Source organism: Notothenia coriiceps, unplaced genomic scaffold, assembly GCF_000735185.1.
Source record: "Notothenia coriiceps isolate Sejong01 unplaced genomic scaffold, NC01 NC01_scaffold00036304, whole genome shotgun sequence".
In the NCBI taxonomy this organism is placed as follows: Eukaryota; Metazoa; Chordata; class Actinopteri; order Perciformes; family Nototheniidae; genus Notothenia; species Notothenia coriiceps.
The window spans coordinates 122,828-141,687 of record NW_011369005.1 but is presented as its reverse complement, the minus strand read 5'-3'; the positions used below and the strand labels follow the sequence as shown (position 1 = coordinate 141,687).

The window sequence follows — 18,860 nt, the reverse complement described above, 5'->3', positions numbered from 1 at the left end:
CTTATGTTTGAAACCACTTTGGTGTGCAAATTACGACATTAGTTTCTTCAGTCAAATCCACTCCACTGAAGCTAGCCCCTTCAGTGTTGTTTCACTAGTTTGTATCTTTTTATTGTACATTAGATTAGCTAAATTGTTTCAAAAAAACGTCCTTTAAGTGTTTTTTTTTCCCCCCTAAATGTGTCCAGAACAACTCCGGTCATGTCCAACATCGTTTTTCTGTTTCCTCCCCTCCCTCTCGCCCCGAGCATTACACTCGTCTCAGCCAGGACTAAAGCACCTTGGCCCCCACAGACTGCACGGTGCCTCCCAGGCTAACATTAACACAATCACTGTCACAGACACACACACAAGAACACACACACCTAACTCCCAGAGTAGCCATGACTCAACATGCCCCTACAGTAACACGTGCCCTGATAGTAATTGAGGTCAAAGAAAAGAAACAACAGGCTGATTTTCGTCGTGTGCGAGGGGAAAGAGGTCTTTTCCACTCGTCCTTTACCGCACAGCTTCAGATGGGATTGCCTGGCAGCGCACAGGAGGCAGGCAGGAGCTCGGCTAACTTTAGCTCTGTGAACCGAGAACTAAGGAGCAACCTCTCTAATCTGACCTCACAGGAAACTGAGGCAGTGCAGCGCGCAGACAGAAAACACTGGAGGACAGGGCCATGCAATCAATATGGAAAACACATGCACACTTTCTAAAACATCCTCAGGGAGATGTGTTGGTGTTCAGGAGCTTCTGCTGAATATTTCCATGTAGCGGAATTAATGAAAAAGGTCCTACAGTATCCTCCAACACAGCCTTTTGTTCTTTAAAACATTATTCCAGTTTGCTCTGCATTATTCTTTGTTTGCACCGTCCACTTCAGCATTGAAGGACCGAGGTGAAAACCACTAAAAGCAGAACAGGGCCCCTTTAAACCCAACTCTGATAAGCATTTAAAGACAGATCTGCTTTTTAAAGCTGCTGATAGTAATATTATAACCACATTTAATAAAAGAGGTGAAGAAAGAATTGCAGTTTGCAGTGTGTATTCAGTTATCAGTGTTCTCTGCTTTTCTATCAGACTTTTCTTTTTAGAAGCATAATTTATACTTTACTGTGTCCATTTCTAACAGGTCAACAAACACACACACACACTGCCTGATGAAAAGTATACCTTGATATCTCTTTCTTTCCTTTAGAAAAGCACTACTTAACGTGAACACTTGACTGCACTTCATTTATCGCCAAGGCAACCCGGGGCATTGGACGAGCTCTTTCACACAAGATACGGCTCAAACGAAGAGAGAAACCTTGGAGACGGGTTCTCTGGAAAATCAAAAGGAAACGAGGCGAAGTGTGAAAGGAATCCAGGGCTTCACTCATTAGAGGTTTATTAATGTGCACAAACAGAGCTCATCGCCAACCAACATACTGAGCACCGGGTTACAGCCTTCACAACCAAACTAAAGGCCTGCTGGGGCAAACACAATTCAAATAAACGGTGGATCTGAGATGACCCCCTCACATGTTCTGTTGTCTGGAAGCCGATACAAACAGAACATGAACACATTTATTTTTCAAGCAGCAGATTGGTTGCTGATGAAATCTCGAGATAAAAACTCTCTTTATGTTTGTGGTGTATACAAATGTGGGGTTGTGGGAAGTAGGGATGAGCATTTTTCAATTTCCTCGCCATTTGAAGACAAAAACAGGGAATTGAAGCTCTCCTTTTGCAACGTCCTTGTATGAACTCGTTTGCATTTTATTGTATCGCAAGTATCCTTGCACAACGACCCCGCTCTGAGAATCGCTTTGGTGATTTGTTTTCTGCCGCAGCTTGTGTGTTTGGGTGAGCCCATTCTATCCCTTATGTGAGTGCAATTTATACTGCAGTGTAATATCCGAGGGGCAAAAGCATGAATTAATACCAATTAAAGCTCCATGCTGTAATGTTTACTCACATAATGAAGAACAACTAATTATTTAAATGGAAAAATGGAAATGTGATTTCATGCATATGCATCTGTTTTTTAGGTTAATAAATACATTATTTCACATGTCTATGCTGGCTTAAACTCCACATATACATTATTCTATTATGTGTATTTTCAGACATCCAGGATTAAATTAAACTAGTTTATTCTTTACTCCAACACAACAAAACCCTGAAAGGTGTCATGAATATAGATAAAAGTGAGATGAAGTGGGGAAGGGGTTTAGGGCAGGGGGTTGGGTGCAGGGGTTTGCCCTATATACTGTAAGAACATAAAGGGTGATGCAACCAGATGTGGGGGGTGGCATCAGCAGATTGAAGGCTCTACTTAAATGCAAGCTTCTTCAGTCACCCCATGGTTTGTTCATTCTAATACGTGTGTGCCTTAATACATTATGCGTTGGGTGGGGGGCTCCCTCAGGTAAATTGCTATCTGGCGTGTACACCTATGCATTGTAGGATGAACGTTTTTGAAACCAGGCCCCCTGCTTGCTCTGCTGCACCTCCTCTTCTCTGAGGAAAGGCTTGATTCAATCTCATGTCAATCCTCTCCCACCTCATGTCAGTGGTCCTAGTGCAGGAGGTACCTTTCAGTAGGGTCACACTGGCTTATGTGAGGGGCTTATTGTGCAAGCTGGAAGTTAGCACACTCATGAAGTTAAAACAACCAAACGGGAGAGGTGGAAGGAGTAGTGGGTGACATTGTTGTGAAGGTTGGTTTGAGAAGAAGGGGAATAGTGAGGTAAAAAAGGTTGCAAGGAGACTAAAAGGTGTTGGACTTGGAGATATATTTGAAAAAGAGACTCCTCTACCACCCACAGTGTGTGTATTCACTGCAGCACTGCTGAAGATTTAGCCTGGGTGGCTACGCTACATCTGAGACACACAGCTATGATGCTCTCCTTTGATCGTCCTCTCTTCTCTATTCAACATGACAGGTATCAGACATGGGTTAGCGTGGGAAGATAGTGAATATGCATAAGGCAACATGTACGTAGCGCTCATGCATTAAATCATCTGGCTGCAGCTCTACACATACTGGAATCCTACACCAAGAAGCAAAAGAAGCATGAACAGGAGGGGATGTGAGATTTTAGGAAATACATGCCACACATGGCTTCACACAAGCAGGTGCAGAGCTGTGAGGCGTGATACAGTATCACAATGAGACAGGCTTGCACATCCAAAAATAAATCATTATTTGGGAAAGATGTTCCTGAGAAGCTTCAGTGGTTTTATATATTACACAAAGTCGCCATGTTGCTGAACTGATTACGTGACGATACATGTGGTAAATTGTCTTAAAGTGTGATGTTTTACTACATTTCCCATCATGCTTTATGTAACTGGTAGGAAGTCTTCTATGAGGGCATAGGATACACTTTAAGGTTGAAAGAAAGAAAAAAGAAAAGTCTGAAAAGTCATGTGTCTTTATTGTCTTTTGATGGTTGCATTCTGGGTAGTTTTACCTCTTCACTCCACACAGCAAATAACTAAACCAGTTTAGAAAGTCCAATCACTCTGCACTTTGGAGAATAAGCTCATAACTCATTGCCACGTGCAATATGTGACATGATTTAAAGGTTCTTGTGGTGAGCAGATTGTGTAAACAGGAAGTGAAATGTTGACACAGAGGTTGTTAGCTGGCCAATTTGGCTAAAGTGACTCTACATTAGCTATAAGCAGTTCTTGTTTGCACTGCAACTATGGTAAAACAAATGCATCTGCTAATTATTAAGCATGTTTTAACTATAACATATCTATAATGTACTTAATGTCCATGTTACTCATTTATAAGATGGAAAGCGGGTGTTGGGGGTTAAAACCAGACCTCCCAGTTGAAGGGTGGCCCCCGTGATATTCACAGTGACCCCAATAAAAAAATACCCACCATTGTGTTGCGCACATGCAGCTGAGAACATCTGCAGTGTGCTTATAAAAATGGCATTTTGTTTGATGCTGCTGCTCTCTGTGGAATGACATCGCTCACTCTGCCTCTCCAGTTTCAGCGCTGTCCTCGGCGCAGAGAAAGGAGCGCATTATCACAGTGAAAAAAGATCTCCTCCCCCCCCACCTCCTCTTCCTCCAGCCACCAAATGAGGGGGCAGTGATCACGGAGGCAGTGTGTGTGTGTGTGTGTGTGTGTGTGTGTGTGTGTGTGTGTGTGTGTGTGTGTGTGTGTGTGTGTGTGTGTGTGTGTGTGTGTGTGTGTGTGTTTGCATGCCTGGATATGTGTGTGTGAGTTTGCAGAGAGTGCACCGCTGGGGAATGTGCACCTGCAATTTTTCTCATTTGACACAGTTGGTCTTTTGTGGGTCGCAGGCACAGGGGGCTGTCTGTGGAAGTTATGGCTCCTGCCCTGCACCCCAGTCTCCCCCCCAAAACATATTCTCTATGGTATTCTCCATCATAGTTTGGAATAATATGTCAAGAATTGGACTGGACAGAAGCAATGAACACAGATCTCACAACTTGAGCACAATGACATTTAGACAAAGCTTCCTTATGAGCAAAAAAACTAAAACTATTTTAGATTTTTTTATAAATCCTAATCTCTTTAAATTTAAATGACCCTAAATAGATGGACATTTCTGATGAATAAAAGAAAATGTTTTGTGAATCAAGATTTGCCGTTTTATAATCTTGATTGTTGTTGTACAATCTTGGATTACATACACTTCATTTAATCATGAGTGTCTGCAATCCTTTAAACACTGCAGGATTTTAAAATCACACTTTATTAAACTTGGATCTTATTTTTGTTTTTGTAAAGAAAAATGTCAACATTTTGCAAAAGAAGTCCAAAGGAGAAGTCAAAGGATCAAAGAGATTAAGCAATCTTTTTTTTAAAGACAAATCAAACCTTTAAAATGTGTGACCAAAAAATGTTGACCTTCAATGCACAGTTATTCTTGTTGCTATGACCTTTTGGAGGGCAATGTCATCATAACGGAGTGTAATGATGGCAAAAACAAGAAGAATACGAGCCCAGTTGTAATAAACGGAATCATCCTTTAAGCAGAGCCAGAGGGGAGTAAACTTTAGGGAGTGTGTTTGGTCGGGTTATCACTGATCCATGGCCTAAAGTGAGTCTCGATGCAGCACATCTGCAGCGAACAGACGGCAGCCAATAAGGAAGATTTGTGTTGCAATGTGTGGGAAGGCTGGAGCGACGGGAGATAGAGCGAGGCAGTGCTGGAGCAGTACATAAAATACATAAACTACGGAGTATTTCCATCCTGTGTGAAGCACTGGAACTGTAAACTACTTGACCCTGGCATCCTTCCAAACACAGAGGAGCTTCCATTACTGCTCCGCTATCCATTCCCCCTTTTATTTTAACCGGAGCACAATTAATAAGGAAATGGAACGGCTTCCCAAAGGAGGCTCCACAAAGGAAGCCTTCTTTTGTCAATGGCTGTATTGAATTCCCCTGCAAGGCCACTGGGCCATATTGAAGGCCATCTCCAGTATCCCCCCCCCCACCNCCCCGTTCCCCTCCTCCCACACAACCTCCGGCTCTCTTATCCTCAAGGTCTAATCTGTGCCACAGTATCATTTGATCCCCCCCACTCCATTTTGCTCCTAATGCAGACTTTACAATACTTCATATTGATTCGCTGAAACAAAATCACCAGTTACCCTGCATGCTTGGTTTATTCAATGACAGAGCGAAGGAAGAAAGAGCAGGGTCACACACACTCGCACATAATTGGTTTTTGCTGAACTTTAGTTCAAGGCTATCAGATCTTTAGTATTCTTTGTCTGTGTTTGCATACATTTTAGAAAATCAGCCTGATAGCGGCATAGGACAAAGAAAGAGAGACCTAAAGGAAGAGTAACTAATGAATCCTCTACCCCATTTACCTTTCAGTTATTCCTTTTGTTGGTCAAATAAAGGTGCTATCGCCCTACCTGTCCTCTGCATCACCTGTATTCTCCTCAACAACAGCGACAAAGCCTCAGGCATTGAACAGCAGGAGACTATAATCAAGATTACCCACTATGTCCAAATGAAGCCACTTATTCAACTCTCATTGTACCGTTACAAAGTGTAGGGTCTGTTCTCTTGATCTGGAGTGTTTTCACAGTGGCAGGGTGTTATGGAAATGCACGTCACTGTTTGTTGCTCTGGGGACATTTAGTGACACGTTACATAAGCTGGAGTACGGAGCTTCCCTTGAAATGAGATCTGCATGTCTCAATGTCACCGAACAATGCCAAAACCAGCACACCTTAATCAATAGTCTCACAAATGTGAAAGACACAGAGACACAGCTAGATTTACCAATAGATAGCTAGCTAGATGCATAGATAGAGGTGTAATGATGCCACGTGTCTTTACGCACTGAAGTGTTGCAATAGCATCCTTCGTAATCTTAGTTTAGCAGAAAGACTGGAACATGGGAAACAGCTAGTCATCACTTACAGGGGCATTAAAGCAATACAAAACTGAGTTGTTGATATTTTTAAGTCACCTTTCTTGTATCAAAAATTGGAAAAATAATCATTCCAATTCTGGCAGCTGCCTCAAATTAAATAGATTCTGGCCACGGTGTATCACATATGTATCTCTTATCTAACATATATTGAGACCCCATCACCCAAACGCTTATAAAAATAAATAAAAATTTCATTAGCAACATGTGGTTTATGAAAGGGAAGATGGTAATCTGAATAATTAGCAAATATGCGTAAAGTCTGGCCTGAGGCAAGTATTGTAATCATGTGCTGCTGCAGCAACAATTCATCTTGTGGGTGAGTAGGGGGGGGTGGCGACATCCTCTCTGCACTTCACTCACACTGTCATCAGCAGGAAACAGAGCTTATAAAATAGAAGCATTAGCATATACAGCAGTTACATCTCTCACAGCCGAGTGTGGTAATATGTCGCAAAAATGTATGTAGGATTTATTCTACAGGCGAATAAAATGCATATAGATTTCACAGCAGGAAGGGAAAGTCATTAATTTCATGTATTGAGTAGAGCACAGGTCGCTGCGTTGTCTCTCTGCGTGGCGTCTGTTTGCCCTTCCTGCTCCTCACAGTCCGCCCACACCCCAAATTACTGCCCGACCCCTGCTGCTCGGCAGGGGGGGGAACCCTGTTGTACTCCACGCCCACAGCTCTGTGAGCCGGTCTGCAGGAACACTTTTATTTCTCTCTCTGCACTCTGCCAGACAGACACAAACATGCAGCGTGCACATTATGCAGCCTAATGTAAACTAACATCCACTACCACTTGACCCCGCTGTCAATATCTGTCCTCATTAAACACCATTCTGCCAGCCGCAAGTCCACTTTAAACGGCATCATTCAGCGCTTTCCAAATTATGCCTGTGCAGCGCGGCTGATTCATTTATTTAGAAGATATACACAGGTCGCGGATCGGACACCTATAAAACATGCTGAGGTATTTAACCCCACCCTGCCATTCTTAATGTTGCCGTCACTCATTCCTCCAGGGTTGCCAGTTCTGACAGCAATTTGGCAATATCAAGCAGTCGCTACCGATGCCATGGGCAGCAGAGGCCATTCTTTTATTCCTCGGATCAAGCAGGTATTGATTTTTCACTCATTATGGAAGAGCATAAAAAGAGAAGGAGATTTCTAAACGCCATGCCAAATGCCACACACACTGTTACAGAATACAAAGGAAAGAGGAATTTAAACCCCACATTTTTAATTTACAATCAAACATAACAATTCTGTTCAAATTAAGATCACATGGTCCGACAAAAACTGCAGAAGAAAAAGCAAACACATTTGCATTCATAGAGGAATAAGCTGGCATCAAAATGACATCCATGGAGACCACCCTTAGGGAAGGTAGAAAACTAAGTCTTTTTTTTTTTTTTTTTGCAACTATTATCTATTTTCAGGAAGCCTTGTGTGGCTTATGGGAAACGCATAATCCATTTCCAGGAAAAAACAAACAAACAGTAAAAGCATTAAACCCAAGGCATTCTCAAGAATCTCATCAAAACCATTTTCAAAGCGATTTAACTTTAATGCGAAATTCAGGGAGCAAAATTATTTAAAACTCTACATTTTGCCAGAAACAAATTGCTCTATTATTACAATCAAATATGTCCTTTTCGTGCAATACTCATAAGCAAAAGCCATTAGTCAAAGTTATGATCTTTATCTAATGTGGCTTTCAAAATGCATATTGTGTATAACACACCCCTGAGCCTGCACATAATGGCGCTACAAATGAATGATTGACATCCACTCTGAAGCCTTGTTATGAGCACTTATATTAAAACTTCAAGAGGCATCTCCGTCATAACAACACAGCACAAGCCTCAGTGGGCTCTACAAAGAACTTTTTCCCGCTTTCAAATATGAGCTCAAATAAATCATTTGTTTAATTAATTAATCAAATTAGGCAAATCCAGGGATGCCTTGGCGGATGGAGCGAGCGCCCTGGCACAAGGAGATTAATTAAGTGGATCCGTACGGGAACAGGGAGGCTGACATTGGAGTTTAATGCCCTTGTTTGGTTAGATACAGCCAGCCTTAGCTTATTGGTGCTGATACGTGGACAGGAGTGTTTGTAAGGCGCATGTTGGCTAGCGTTCAACTTTGTGTAAGCTCTGCAAAGAGTCACGGGGCTGTATGAATCAAAGAAGGGCAAAGACAAGTGTTCGTTATTTCTACTCTTTCCAAAGAGTCACAAAAACTAAAGGAGACACACATTTAGAAAATATGCATCATGCAAACATCTGCCTCTATGTCTCATCCATCCCTCATTATGTACCTCTTCCCCCCGGCGGTGCCATTCCAGCCTCCACGCTTGATGTATGCACTGCATCACATCACATCTGACCGTGAAGAATTCACGCTTTTGTCTGCTGGATTGGTCTTCCGTCCGCCATCCATTATAGCCGCTATGTCTCCGATTCAACGGGGCGTCGTTAAGTGGAATGAATATAAAATCCTTCCTCGAGCATTTTACATGCAAAGAAACGCATGATTAATGTGCTGCTCAGGCATGGACACAGTGGTGGAGACAGTGCTTTTTCATTGCTCCCCCTCACCTGTGTCTTGTTAGTCTGTGTGTGTATTTAAGTGCTGTTTCTTGTTAGGCTGGGTGTGTGTGGGAGATCTTTGTGGAACATTTTGTTAATCCTGCAAAGGCTGGGGAGCTCTACTTAAAGTCCGCAGAAATATTCCTTATCTTCCTCAGAAAGTGTTAAAAGTCCGTGTAACGACGAGACGCCGTTACTAGAGCTCTCCGTAGAACATGTTTATATAATTTATTGATGTAGTATTTATTTAATGGTATAAGTGTTCACCCCCATCTTGTCTGTTGCTTCCTGTCGTCTCTGTGTTCCCTCCTACTGATTACCCAATTGTGTTCACCTGGTGCCCTGTGTTGTCTCCTCCCCCCTCACCTGTGTCTAATTGCTCCCCCTCACCTGTGTCTTGTTAGTCTGTGTGTGTATTTAAGTGCTGTTTCTTGTTAGGCTGGGTGTGTGTGGGAGATCTTTGTGGCTGCAGGATGTGTTCACGGAGAACAGCAGGATTGAGGCTGTGAACTTTGTGCACATTATTTTAATAAATGCCCACGTCGGGTTATATTTTTGGACGTTCTGCCTCTGCCTCCTTGCTTGGTGGGGCCGCTCAACGGTCAGTCTCACAGTCAGATATATAGATGTGTGTGGACATCCAAATGGGGATAAAAAGGGAACACCTGAGGCCTGTACGACGAAGCCGGTTCAACATAACCTGGATATGTTTGAGTTACCCGGTTTACCTAACCCAAAACAAACGCGCTCTCGCTAAGCCATCCTACGACACTGGTTATCAACTCGTTAACTCAAGCCAGCTTTGGCCTATTTAGTTATGTGCGCGTTCACATGAAAGGGGTGGTATTTGGAGCATTCGACCAATCACAAACATGGAGAAACGTACTGACAGCGCAGCGCGTCATACTTCCTGAATGAAAAGTCAACTATAATATTAGACAAATATGAAGACTTTAAACCTCCATGACTTAAACACTTTATTCAGGATAAAAGCCACATAGCTGCACCTGCAAGGTGATTACAGCTGGTAAAAGAAAAAGTGTTTGAATGCGTACATTAACAGGTTTATGATATCACTGCCCCGTCTAAGACACGAGTGGATCTGACTTTAATTACATTTGTCTCGAGTGTTTCGTCAACTTAATGTGTTGGTTAAAATAATACTTCTACATACAGTATGTGACACTGAGTGTTGCACGGCCAGATACGGCTCAAGAAGCTGACTCAGATAAGGAAATAGGCCAATATGATGTGATATGATTCATGAATGATAATGGGACACATTGACATCTGCACTCACAGTGCCGTGGACTGTACTTAATGTTACTTTGATCCGGTTACTTATGTTGTGACAGATATTTAAGTAAGCTTTCTTAACGCTAATGTTATAATAGTCAGATTGCTCTGAAGATGGAGGTGATATTCTATTAATTTTCACATTCACAGTCGGTGACTTTTGCCGGCCGTCTTTCCTGCAAAGGCAGTTTAAACTGTATTTCCTTTCTCCTGTAATATGACTTGATAGCTTAAAACTCCGCACACTGAGATCTGATTGGTCAGCAGGCAGTGCTTTCACTGAGTTGAGCTCTTAGCCTGCAACCTAACCTGCTCCGGACCAGGATAGCCGTTCAGCATAAGTTACCATGGAGATCTAGCCCGCTAAGAAGTGAACCAGCGTCGTAGGACCGGAAACCCAGACAGAGTTTTCCCTGAAGTTAGCTCGCTAAGCGAAAATCCGGCTTCGTCGTACAGGCCTCTATATGCATGTTTTTTCTGGATGCTTTCGTACTCATCCCATGTGAAACCGGGCATGTGTGTGAAAGAAAGTCCCTTTATTTGATTCCATTCTCTTATGCACATGTGTGTGCATGCCTGTACAAAGAGAAAAGGGACTGCAGATCCAGAAGTAGGGCAGCATCCCCTGGAGATCACATCTCTAACACTCTCAGGGAGAAACGTGCACAATGACATGGCAGTGAATATTCCCCCGCTGCACAACAATACACTGGCAACATCTGGACGTGGCTGCTAATAGCATCGGGTTTTGTCGGGTGTTAAATGCTGTATATTTGTTCATTATTTACTTGGGAAGAAACACTTCATCTGGTGCTCCAACAAGCCCAACATAATCAGATGATCTTCTTTTAGGGCGGCCGTTCTCAACCTGTGGGTTCGAGAGATAATTTGTTGGGGTCGCCAGATGGTTGTGCAGAGAAATATAAATTTGAGATTGCAGAATGGTTTACTTATTATGTATTTCTTAGAGTTTGTTAAGGACAACGTGCTGCTGTAGGGCATTAGTTAAGGCTCCAGAAACAATAGCTCCTACAGTCCATGGTGTCAGATGCATGTCACCTCTTCCTCTGGGATCAATGCGTGATTGATTGCTGTGGTATGAGCAACAAAGCAGCATGATTGATTTAAAGGAGTGTGCAGGTGCTTTTGAAGGTTTCAGTCCATTTATGACAAATCATGCATGCATTGCTGCTTTCCCAATGGTTCACACAGCTTGGAGATTGATGGATGATTTTCCATAGTATTTCATACCATACTGACATAAACAAAAAGCAGCCTGGAAGGTAAGAGCGCTGGTATGCTTGGACAAAGGTATTAATGTTAGGTAGATTAGATTATGGTAAACGGGCTAAAATAAAAAGCGTACTTCTGGTAAATAAACTGTCTGTCACAGAGAGTCTACAGCGCACACGTTTCAGACGCATTTCTCAGACGTCTGTCTCATTTAAACCTCCGCACATCCATCCACCATGACACCTTCCTATTGGCTGAGATACTTAGTGTTCATCCATCCAACACACCATCGACTAGGTTAAACACTTTTTTTTTTCCGATGGTGTTTGTGGAAAATGGATTTCTAGTAATAAGACAGTGTCCGCCTCTTTAGAAAAAATCAAGCAAAATGTCAATAGGTCAAAACCGTGAATGCACAAACTACATCATCTTCCCTGAGGTACTGAACGTTTCTGTGCTTATATTTACATGAAATTGCAAATACTGCCATCATATGTTATGTTAGCATTAGAACCCAGGGATATTGCTAAAAAACCTGCTATCCTGATGTAGATATGCATTTTAGTCTTTATGAAATAACCACTGTATGTGTATAATCCTATGTGAAATAAATACTGAATCCTTCAGGGTGCTGTAACTTCAGAAAGGTAAATATTTGTTTGCTTTCTCACAAAAGCTGCAAACAAACACAAAGTGGGTAACCATTAACCAAAAATGAATTTGTATTTCTGTTTAAAACTGCAGCATTTTATCCTCATTATCTCTCTATTCTCTCGTTTGCCTGACTTGCACTCAGTCAACCTCTCAAATCAATATTTCTAAACAGAGATTCTCGACATAGCATTGTCCGCTGACGTCTTCCTGTTGAGCATTCAAGACAAACTAAGAATACTTAGAAAGCAGCTTTCATTAGCCTCGGCCCTGGGTAGATATCGCAGCACAAAAACTTTTCAATTAGCTTCAAATCTCTCAGTAATGCTTTTAGCCATATCAAATTAACATTGTTATGGGCGATTGCCTCCAACCCTAAATCCTACTTGAATGTAACCAACAGCCTTATTCACACACAAAACTTCACACACCCTCAAACCCTCAACCACCACCGCTGATTTCTTTTAATCTGAATTTAAATGACTTCATTTAGTTTGCCTCTGAAACAATCCGCACAAGGCCAAAGGGAAACGCTCCGAAACTACGCCGCTTTCTGTTTAAGCGAGATGTGGGAAAAGAGAGTCCTTGCAACTTAATCTCTAGATCTTAATGCGTGAAATGATAAAAGCTTTTTGCTATACGAAACATGCAGCACAAAGCCAAAGCTGTGTTAATGATTCTTTGAAAGTAATTTCAGTTAATTTCCTATCGCCAAGAGAGCAAGAGACTGAGACGGGAGAAAGAGGGACAGATCTAAAAATAGACAGAGAATCAGAGATAGGAACCGAGTGCAAATAAGAAAAACTTTCAGGGAATTTAATGAGTGAAACAGCTAATTAGCGAGAGGAGAGATAGATGCAGAATATGTGGCTTTTATCGTAGTTGGCCGACAGAATGTGTCTCTTAAAATAGCAAAAGGATGATATTGTGGTACAGCCTGAAAATGGAAGAGGTGTGTTTGTGCCCACATCTGCTCCACACACACATCTCAAACAGGAAACACTCACCGAGAGCGGCTGGTGCAAAGAGGCTGGCGAGGACGAGCAGGCGTGCGGTCCACATGGCCTCCTCCTCTTACCGCCCGCTGCTCCAGGTCCCAGTAGAGTTCAGTGTTGATCTCGCAGACGCACAAATCGGTGCTTCCTTTGCGGCAGGGCTTCCTCCACTGCGCCACGCTTCCCACAGAAAAACCGAGCAGAGTCCCGTTACTCCAGATGCCGTCCAAAATCTGCCATAACACATAGAAGAAAATACATGTTAGCTGATTTAAAACGAATGAGTGATTTGCTCTTTTGCAGGAAGAAACACAACAGATGGATGCACCGTGGCTTCATCGTCTTGTGGCTCCAAGTTGTCATCGAGTGACACGCTGCAGTCAGCTGAACTCATACCGGGTGTGATCAACAAAACACGACACACAAAATGTATTTTAGGATAATCTGCTGTTGTTTGCTCATCAATGTGTTACCAGTTAATCCCCCCCGCAGAGAGAGGAGGTGTAAGCCACGTTGCTTTGGGCGTAAGAAGTATACGTCTTTGCATATGTGCTGCAGACCTTTCGAGTGCTCCTGATGGTTATTGACATAAGTAACGCGGCTGTGTTTTCGCTCTCCTGTGGGCAGGAGGCAGCACTTCACAGCTTGACTTGTTGCACCTGTGAATTTATTTGCGAGGCATAAGAAAACACTATACTGTGCGCGCAGGCTTTGCTCCAAAAAAAAAAAAAAAAAAACACCAAGCAGATCCTCTCCGAAGAGCAGAATGAGATGGAGCCACCTTCCACCTCCTCTCAGATCATGGGAGTGCCGTCACCAGCGACCTCCTGACACCGGATGAAGTCATCGCCATGAGCTTCTTAACATAACATGAGCTGAGGGAACATCAAATGTGATTCACACGGTGTGACTTCAGTGAGATCGACACTTGGGATGGGTTTATTTTCACAAAATGCTGCGAAGAGAAGCACACATCCTATAAGTGAACACACTGTTAGATTTGTTTGTGATAATCCACATTAAACCCATATCACGATATTAAGGTTAAATCAGGTTTAATGATTAACCAAAACCTCTTTATCAATCAGGATCTCCTGCAGAAATATAATCTCTGCAACATGATACAAGCCAAATACTACACATTATCATGCCTTACTGCGTTTAATATCCCAGGATGTAATTCCACTGGTAATAAAAAGGTCAAAACGTGAGCACGGCATCAAAGGACAGGACACTAGAGATGCTGACTGACGGGAACATCTCAAATTATACCAACATTACATTTTAAAACATCTCTATCAGACATTCAACGTCCATCCCAGCATGATCCGTCTCAAAATCTAGCTCTTAATACCCATTCAAATATCCCAGATTAGAGCAATCCGCTTTTTTAAGCTGATATTAATGGGTTTAAGAGAAAGCCTATCTGCAGAAACAGAACATTTGGGCAATATTAAGAGGTTAAAAGTCGGCGTGCTCATCAGCAAAGTCTTGGCAGAGTGGCGTCAGAAGCACATCTGCTGTGCTGCTGGCTTCTTTTCCTGTTTATATGCATGATGACAGGTATTTTTAAGACGTTAAAATAGCGATGTCAGAGAGTGCATTTGATCAAAGTAATATCCTCGTGAGTAAACAGCGCTTTTAATAAAAGACTCTGACAGCTGCAGGAGCACTAAATTAAATATGACAGCAAATCAAGACACTGTGACTCCCTTGATGAAAATAATACATTATTGCAGGCGTAATCACATTTAAATTCACTGTCCAAGCAGCAAATTAGACTAGAAGTTTACTCCGTAGCTGGAGCTGTAGAATAACAAGGAGGCACAGGTACATGTCGGAAACATATCAGACATGACAATATGTCACTTATTTTTGGCATGATGGTTGCAGATTTGCACCTAGAGTGTCGAAAGTATGCAGGGGGCAAGAGAAGGAAATACAGAATGAAGACAATGAGAGTGTGTCTCACCGTGTGAATTCCATATCTCACAGCACAATGGATAAAGCGGTGACTACTTGCACAGGTGTTACTTATCGCATCAAATGTAAAAACACTTCACTATCACAGTCGTTAATTTGCTCTGAAAACGTGTGGGCTGAGGTACAGGAACTGCTAGCGAGCGCCAAGCGGAGTATCATAAAAATACATATTTATGAGAAGGGCTTGGACCCAGTTCAATGCAAAAAGAAAGAAGGAGACGAGCGAAAACTAAAAAGACGGAGCGGTAGTCCGGTATTTGCCAACTGGTCTTGTATTCCAGAAGGAGCGTCGTGATGCATCGTGGTGCTGACGCTTCAAGGGTACTGCCTCTGAGGGGGATTTAGGAGAACTCCCTCAGATAACTTGGCCAACATTTAGCTTCTGTTCTACAAACATCAAGGAGACTTCTTCATTACAGTCTGGAGAAACTTTTCCTAATCACTCATGTCCTTGTTTTTCTTGTAATCATGCGTGTGCCAGAGGGGCCAGATGAAATCTGACAGGTCTAATTAATTGACTTTTCTGTCGAGTTAAAGTCAAATGGAGCTGGGTGACATAATACCAGCAATGGTTGATAAGGGGAAACATGTTGTCTCGCAGCAATCATGTGACATGGAGAAAAAGACCAGAACGTTAAGGGATATGAAACATTTTAACTTCATTCAAGCTCCTAAATTAAAGCTGCATTCAAGGGGCCTGGGAGTAATTGAGACTAAATATTTCAAGGAAAACACACTGTGGTTTTTTTTCTTTATTCATTATTCATGCGTGGTACTACTGTCAATGACAATATCATCTATCAGGAAAGGTGTTTCAGCATTAAAGGATGTTTGGCTTCACTGATGTGCTACTCACCACCTCCAGCATCTTTACATTGATAATGCTCCTCTGCTCCTCGCATTAAGTGAGAGTCAAATGTGTGATGCTGCAATTAGGTAAGATATGTGACCGTGCTTTATCAATGACAACACCTGTAGGGAACAAACAATCCTCTGCAAGGCTGCCAGAGGGAAACTAAATACATGTTTTGCAAACGCTGCTATCGCCCTGGCATTTGGTGCAGTGTGAACTGGATTATTTCAGATATTCTGTCTTTTGAATTTCTACTCTGCAAGAGGGTTAACACTGTCCCGAAATTGACACCCGATGGACACACGATTAAGGAAATGTTCAAATTCGGCTCTGATCGTAACAACATCGGGCCATTCATGAGGGCATCTTAAGCCATCGTATGACCGCCGGTGGAGTTTCTCAGGCTCCGGCAGAAACTTCGGGAGCGGTGGCAAAATCTTTGGCATGTCAAAGATAGATGCCCTCACGAATGGCCCGATGTTGCTACGATCAGAGCCGAATTTGAACATTTCCTTTATCGTGTGTCCATCTGGTTGTTTTATTGCACAACAAAATCATGTAAACATATTATGTAAATAGCCCAGTTTGTGTCGTGAAACTAAAAAGGATATACTATATTATTTTCGAGGCGAGGAAGTGTTCTGTTGCTATGGAAACTCAACATGACGGAGAAAACTTAGATATCGTCTAACATATGAAGAGACGGAGAAGTAAGACAAAGTGGGAAAATGCTCCAAGTACGTGATCATAATACTGTTAACATAATTGGTTTTGTGTCACATCTTCGCTTGCGTTGTATGCTCTTCAAATGTAATCGTAAATGTTTGCCTTCGTGTGTGGTTCGGGGCATTCTCGTGCGAAATTACAAATCCATATTCGTTGTCAATTCGCGACGTGTGAAGGGCTTTAGCCCCGAAGTCAATTATGTATCCAATTGGTCGTTCACCATGCTTTTTACATAAACTTTCTATTTAAAATACAGCAACTACTGGTTTGCATACTGAGTCACTGCTACTCTTCCACTGTGACTCGCTCTACCAAAGAAAATCACTAGTCATTTCGAAATGCATTAAGCATCCTCTGACAGAATTAAAGGTCATCAAACATACTGGGCTACATTACTTGTTTTGAAACTGACTCAAAGTAACTAATAAAAAGCGATGATCTAAATGCTTCCCATTTACTCATGTTACGGTTTACAGAAACTATAACAATACATCTAGTGTAAGTGGCAAGTGACTTGCTTAAGCGGGGAGTTAATTACCTCGTGAAATTAAAAAGCAAAAGCAGTTCTGGCTCTTGATCTTTGGTATGCCGCACAAAACCGGTAGCTCAGACACATATTCATATCTCTATCTTCAGCTTTAAAAAAAATACTTACAAATAGAATTGCTAAACAAAACAGCTAGTAACGAACAAAAGGGAAGGTTTGCATGGAGGTAGAAAGATGCATGAAACAATTCGTAATGTTGCTATTTTTCTGTACATGCAATGATTTTATATGTTTATAAGCCATTTTTAAGATGAGACACCTGATAATATCTGAAGGATACCTGTGCTGCAGTCCCTCATGCCTCTTCCCCCTGGGTGTTAGATACGATATGAAGACATCCGAGGAGAGATGTCGCATCACTCTGAACCGCACCCTCAGCGCCTACAGACATGTTCCATTCGGTATTCCTGACCCGAGGAAAACCAAGATTTTCATTAAATAGATGATTCTTACGTGCTTCTGCGAAACTGGATCTGCGTGTGTATCTACGGGGACATCTAAGAGCATGTCCTCGTCATGCCCTTGAAGTCCCCAACAAGTTACGCTATGACTATGAGTTCATTGTCCTCTGATTTTCATGATGCGGATGCTAGTGCAGCAGCAGGCGATAGGGTTAATTATTATGAGACTGGTGCAGTGTGTTTCATGCAAATGGATGTGTCTGGATTCGAAATGAATATTGTTATATTCCGCACACTTGTCTGCTACAGTTCTGATTTGATTGAGCACTTTCTCTCGGTTAATGATTCTCTGTAGATGAGATTGATTTCTAGAATATGTTTTGAGATATACCTTCCTTTCTTAGAGTTAATAGATTCTTTGTTTTCGCCACTGGTGGGCACCTTGCGAACTTGAGCGGTCATGTTATAACTCTCAAACAGAAGCAGAAATGTCACATCATCGCTTTCTAATCGAGTCTGAAAGGTGTGAAGTAAAGGAGATGGCTCTTTTTAGAACATGCCCTGGAGCTCACAACATGAGCAGCGAGCGTTCACTCCACAAATTCCACAGTAACCCTCGACCAACAGCGAGCAGTGACAGGCAGATAAAGCACCTAACTTAGCGCACAGTGTCACTGATGCCCTCTATGATGAGGTTCTTGAGTGTGGACTGATGAGCTGGGTTAATAAAGAGTCCGTCCCTGTGCTCACAAAGGCAATTGCAACTCCTCCAACACTTACCAAACTAAGACGACCAATAGAAAAAAGCCGTTAAGAGGAAATGACTTTGCACGCACAATAAAAAAACAAGTAACAATTAGCATTACCATATACTTTACAGTACACAAGCATGTTAAATCCACGAAGGGAAGGGGGCATCATTTAAATCAGCCTTTATAATTGCAAAGCTCACACACAACACACACCACACACACACACAACCCACCACACACACCACACCACACACACACAACACACACACCACACAACACACACACACACAAACACACACACACAAACACACACACACACACACACACACACACCAAACACACACACACACCGACACACGCAACACACACACACAACAAACTCTATTCCTCACATCCTTCCTTCTT

General features: G+C 42.3%; 1 protein-coding gene across 1 annotated transcript in view; it reads right to left on the bottom strand.

Annotated features, from left to right (window-relative positions):
* The window catches only part of LOC104963499 (latrophilin-3-like), a 117,724-nt gene that overhangs the window by 66,599 nt on the left and 32,265 nt on the right, over positions 1–18,860 (bottom strand). Inside the window, exon 2 of the mRNA XM_010792098.1 lies at positions 13,206–13,426. Within this exon, the coding sequence (XP_010790400.1) occupies positions 13,206–13,260 (55 nt within the window). The 5' untranslated portion in view covers positions 13,261–13,426. The remainder of the gene's footprint in view (positions 1–13,205; positions 13,427–18,860) is intronic.